Raw genomic sequence first — 5,035 nt, 5'->3', positions numbered from 1 at the left:
CTTAAGGTTTCTTTTTTACTTATGAGTATGTGTTTGCCTTTGTGAGTTTATGTGTGTTTGAGTACAAGAGCCCAAGGATGTCAGAAAAGGGTGACAGTCCCTAGAACTGGAGTTAAGGGTGGTTGTGAGCCACCGTGTGTGTGCGGCGGCGGGGTGGGGTGGGGGATGGGGTCCAGGAGACTAAACCCCGGGCCCTGCAAGAGTAAGCAGGACTCTTAACTGCTGAGCTGTCTCTCCAGCGCCCTCCCCTTTGGTTGAGCCTCCCCTCCCCAGTGCTGGGTATGTAAGCATTTACCGCCATGCCTGGTCTGATTTTTTTTTAAATTCTTTTCCTATTTCAAATTTTTCTTTAATTTCTTTCATGGAAAGTAAAGAACTGTAATTAAACTAGCTAAATCAATGGAGATGAAGAAATCAGTGGCAAATGTGTTTTTTTTTGTTTGTTTGTTTATTTGTTTTTGGTTTTTCGAGACAGGGTTTCTCTGTGTAGCTTTGCGCCTTTCCTGGATCTTGCTCTGTAGACCAGGCTGGCCTCGAACTCACAGAGATCCGCCTGGCTCTGCCTCCCGAGTGCTGGGATTAAAGGCGTGCGCCACCACCGCCCGGCGGCAAATGTGTTTTTTTAAACTAGAAATTATATATAGAGATAAATAAAAGAACCTTTAAAAAAATTTTCCTGATTAAGTTTTATAGAATTCTGAGCTAGAGAGATGGCTCAGAGGTTAAGAGCATTTACTGCTCTACCAGAGGACTGGGGTTCAATTCCCACCACCTATGTCAGGTGGCTGGTGACCATATTTAACTCCAGCTCTAGGGGCTGTCACAGCTCTGGCCTCTGCTGGCCACATTGCACAAGCCCCAATACACACACATACACACACATAGAGTTTAAAAAAAAAATCTTTTGAAAGTTTTATAGAAGTCTGTCAACATTACCTTTTGGACAGCTCACAGCTTCCAGAGGATCTGACACCTTCACAGCAATGCATTTAAAATAAATTTGAATAACTTACTTAAAAACAATAGAAGAAGGCCGCCTTTCTTACCCTCCTCGGCAGGACTTAGGCCATGTCACTTCCTCCGGGATGCACGCATCTGACACTCTCCCTAGGTCTGTGTGTGCCCCTTCCCTGTGTTCTCCTTGCCCTTCTCCCAGCACTTCTCTTGAGTTACGTCTACCCCACACTACGGCCTAAGAACGGACCATTTCCTTTTTTCTTTTCATCTCATGTCAAAGTTTTCGGGGATGACGGCTCAGCTTCCCATTCCGTAAGGCGAAGCGGTGCCTCTACATGACAGCTCTCCGTTTTCCTCCAGGAGTCCTTTTACAGAGGAGCCAGCTTCTCACCCACCCCCTCGCGCCAGAGAGTACTTTCCAGAATTACTCTCATATCCCGTCTACACAAGAGCGAAAAGAGGTTGACGCTTTTTCATCTACCTTCTCCCACGAGTCTGTGCTGCCAACCTAACTTCTTCGTAGGAAAAAGACAATCGCATTCAACCGGGCACAGCCGCAAAGACCAGTTCCTAAACCTGATCTCCTGTGCGGAGATGGGAGGCAGAGGGTGACATTGGCTCAGTTCACCGTACCGGCGAAGAAAGCCAAAACCGCCGATAAGGGAGCTGGAAAGAGAAAACGAGAAAAGCCGAGTGGGGACAGCGGGGCCGAGCAAGCAGGCCCGCGGGCCGTGAAGCCGCGCGCCTCCCGGGTAAGCACCGTGCATGCAGCCTTGCCCCGCCGCGCACCGGCCGAGGCGCGCGTGGAAAAAGTCGCATCGGCCCGACTTCGCAGTCCCCCCCCCCCCTCCCTGGAACCGCCCCACACCCATCCCCGGTCCCCGCTGCTGAAACGGCAAGGGGCGGGGAGAACAAAAGCCGGACCCAGCCGTTCTTTATTCCATGCAACCGCCCCGGAGAGAATTCGGTCCCGGGGAGCTGGGTCCGCGGCGGCCCCTGGCACCGGACCGCACTTAAACCTCCCGGGAGACCCGCTCTCCTTCCACGCTGCCTCCGCGCGCCCAGCGCCCCGCGCCCCGCCGCCGCCGCCGCCGCCACCGCCCGCTTAGGCTTCCGCGCTTCTGATTGGGCATCTGCCCTGCCAATCTGAAAGCTGTCAACGAATCACGCTTTCGGAAAGGCCAACTGAGAACGGGGGGACGGGGGGGTGGGTTTCCACCCTGGCTCCCCCCCCCCCCCCCGGCGCGAGCCTAACGCCCCCCAGCGGCCGGAGGCACTGGGCGGGGCCTCATTTGCATAACGGCCGCCCCTCGGTCTCCCCGCCCGGGGCCGGAGTCCCGCCCCTCACCCATCTAGATTATCTGTTGGACCACCGGCTGGTCACTCCGACCAGGCAAGCCTGTAGGGGAGCTGGACGGGTCGGTGCGGGCGGTCCCGGGGGCGGATTGGCTCGGGGAGTTTGCAGAAAGCAGCTGGGGGGGAGGCGACTATAAGAGCGGGGACCCAGCCTCGGGAGCCCCGGGAGACGCTGGTCGCGCTCGTGGGTAGTTGTGCGCGGCGGCGACCGTTGGCTGGGGGTCCGGGCTTGCCTCTCCTGACTCTCGTCCTAACGTCGCTGTGCCTGGTTTTATATATATATATATTTTTTTTGGGGGGGGTTTTGATTTTTGTTTTTCTCAGTCAGGATGTCCGCCCGCGGCCCGGCTATCGGCATCGACCTGGGCACCACCTACTCCTGCGTGGGGGTCTTCCAACATGGCAAGGTGGAGATCATCGCCAACGACCAGGGCAACCGCACCACCCCCAGCTACGTGGCCTTCACCGACACCGAGCGCCTCATCGGCGACGCCGCCAAGAACCAAGTGGCCATGAACCCCACGAACACCATCTTCGACGCCAAGAGGCTGATCGGGCGGAAGTTCGAGGACGCCACGGTGCAGTCGGACATGAAGCACTGGCCGTTCCGAGTGGTGAGCGAGGGTGGGAAGCCCAAAGTGCAGGTGGAGTATAAAGGGGAGATGAAGACCTTCTTCCCCGAGGAGATTTCCTCCATGGTCCTCACGAAGATGAAGGAGATCGCCGAAGCCTACCTGGGGGGCAAGGTGCAGAGCGCGGTCATCACGGTCCCCGCCTATTTCAACGACTCGCAGCGCCAGGCCACCAAAGACGCGGGCACCATCACGGGCCTCAACGTGCTGCGCATCATCAACGAGCCCACGGCGGCGGCCATCGCCTACGGCCTGGATAAGAAGGGCTGCGCCGGCGGCGAGAAGAACGTGCTCATCTTTGACCTGGGCGGTGGCACCTTCGACGTGTCCATCCTGACCATCGAGGACGGCATCTTCGAGGTGAAGTCCACGGCCGGCGACACCCACCTGGGCGGCGAAGACTTCGACAACCGTATGGTCAGCCACCTGGCGGAGGAGTTCAAGCGCAAACACAAGAAGGACATTGGGCCCAACAAGCGCGCCGTGCGCCGGCTGCGCACCGCCTGCGAGCGCGCCAAGCGCACCCTGAGCTCGTCCACGCAGGCCAGCATCGAGATCGACTCGCTCTACGAGGGCGTGGACTTCTACACGTCCATCACCCGCGCCCGCTTCGAGGAGCTCAACGCCGACCTCTTCCGAGGGACCCTGGAGCCGGTGGAAAAGGCTCTGCGCGATGCCAAGCTGGACAAGGGCCAGATCCAGGAGATAGTGCTGGTGGGCGGCTCCACCCGCATCCCTAAGATCCAGAAGCTCCTGCAGGATTTCTTCAACGGCAAGGAGCTGAACAAGAGCATCAACCCCGACGAGGCGGTGGCCTATGGCGCCGCAGTGCAGGCGGCTATCCTCATCGGCGACAAGTCGGAGAATGTGCAGGATCTGCTGCTACTCGACGTGACTCCGTTGTCGCTTGGCATCGAAACAGCTGGCGGTGTCATGACCCCACTCATCAAGAGGAACACCACGATCCCCACCAAGCAGACGCAGACCTTCACTACCTACTCAGACAACCAGAGCAGCGTGCTGGTGCAAGTGTACGAGGGCGAACGGGCCATGACCAAGGACAATAACCTCTTGGGCAAGTTCGACCTGACTGGGATCCCCCCAGCACCCCGTGGGGTCCCCCAGATCGAGGTCACCTTCGACATCGATGCCAACGGCATCCTTAACGTCACCGCTGCCGACAAGAGCACCGGTAAAGAAAATAAAATCACCATCACCAACGACAAGGGTCGTCTGAGCAAGGACGACATCGACCGTATGGTGCAGGAGGCAGAGCGGTACAAGTCGGAAGATGAAGCTAACCGCGATCGCGTGGCAGCCAAAAACGCAGTTGAGTCCTATACCTACAACATCAAGCAGACGGTGGAAGACGAGAAACTGAGGGGCAAGATTAGCGAGCAGGACAAAAACAGGATCCTCGACAAGTGTCAGGAGGTGATCAGCTGGCTCGACCGAAACCAGATGGCCGAGAAAGATGAGTACGAACACAAACAGAAAGAGCTTGAGCGAGTGTGCAACCCCATCATCAGCAAACTTTACCAAGGCGGGCCTGGCGGCGGAGGCGGCGGCTCCTCTGGAGGACCCACCATCGAGGAAGTGGACTAACTAAGCTCGCGCTGCAGTCCGCGTAAACCTCTTTTCCTTTCTCCCCCGCCCCCTTCCCCTTTTGTTTTGGTTTCTTTGAAATGTCCTCGTGCCAAGTGAGATCTGTTGTTGGAAGTCTTTGGCCTGGTGAATACATGCCAGAGGAAAGGTGCAACAACTTAGTTTAGTTGCAAAAGGTTAGTTCTCAAGTTTGATGGGGGGGGAAAATGAGGTTTCTCTTTAATGCATTTTAAGCGATTGCTGATTTGAGCTTTTTTTTTTGGTTAAGCTTAGTTTGTACATGGAGATTTGCTCGAAATGGGAAACCTGATGTTTGCACACCTGTCCTATGGAAGCTTGGTAACACTAAATACAGAGGAGCTTGAATTCTTTATTTTTATGTACTACTTTGAGAATAAAGTAAACATTGCAGTAATTTTAAAGACAGGTATATTCTGTAAACACATAAATGCAAATTTAAAGTAAAGCTGAAATTGATCTCAAAA

General features: G+C 55.5%; 1 protein-coding gene across 2 annotated transcripts; it reads left to right on the top strand.

The window, feature by feature from the left end:
- The first annotated feature begins 1,402 nt into the window (after positions 1-1,402).
- Hspa2 (heat shock protein family A (Hsp70) member 2) lies at positions 1,403-5,035 on the top strand. Of its 2 annotated transcripts, none has more exons than XM_052739563.1 (2): positions 1,403-1,709; positions 2,638-5,035. In XM_052739563.1, exon 2 carries the CDS (start codon positions 2,643-2,645, stop codon positions 4,548-4,550), a length of 1,908 nt encoding a protein of 635 aa, XP_052595523.1. In that variant the 5' UTR covers positions 1,403-1,709; positions 2,638-2,642; the 3' UTR covers positions 4,551-5,035. The 2 variants fall into 2 exon arrangements, with proteins under 2 accessions (XP_052595523.1, XP_052595521.1); XM_052739561.1 differs by lacking the exon at positions 1,403-1,709 and adding an exon at positions 2,221-2,350.

Source organism: Peromyscus californicus, unplaced genomic scaffold (assembly GCF_007827085.1).
Source record: "Peromyscus californicus insignis strain IS unplaced genomic scaffold, ASM782708v3 Scaffold_15__1_contigs__length_86483966, whole genome shotgun sequence".
Lineage (NCBI taxonomy): Eukaryota > Metazoa > Chordata > Mammalia > Rodentia > Cricetidae > Peromyscus > Peromyscus californicus.
This window is presented reverse-complemented; position numbering and strand designations above follow the sequence as displayed.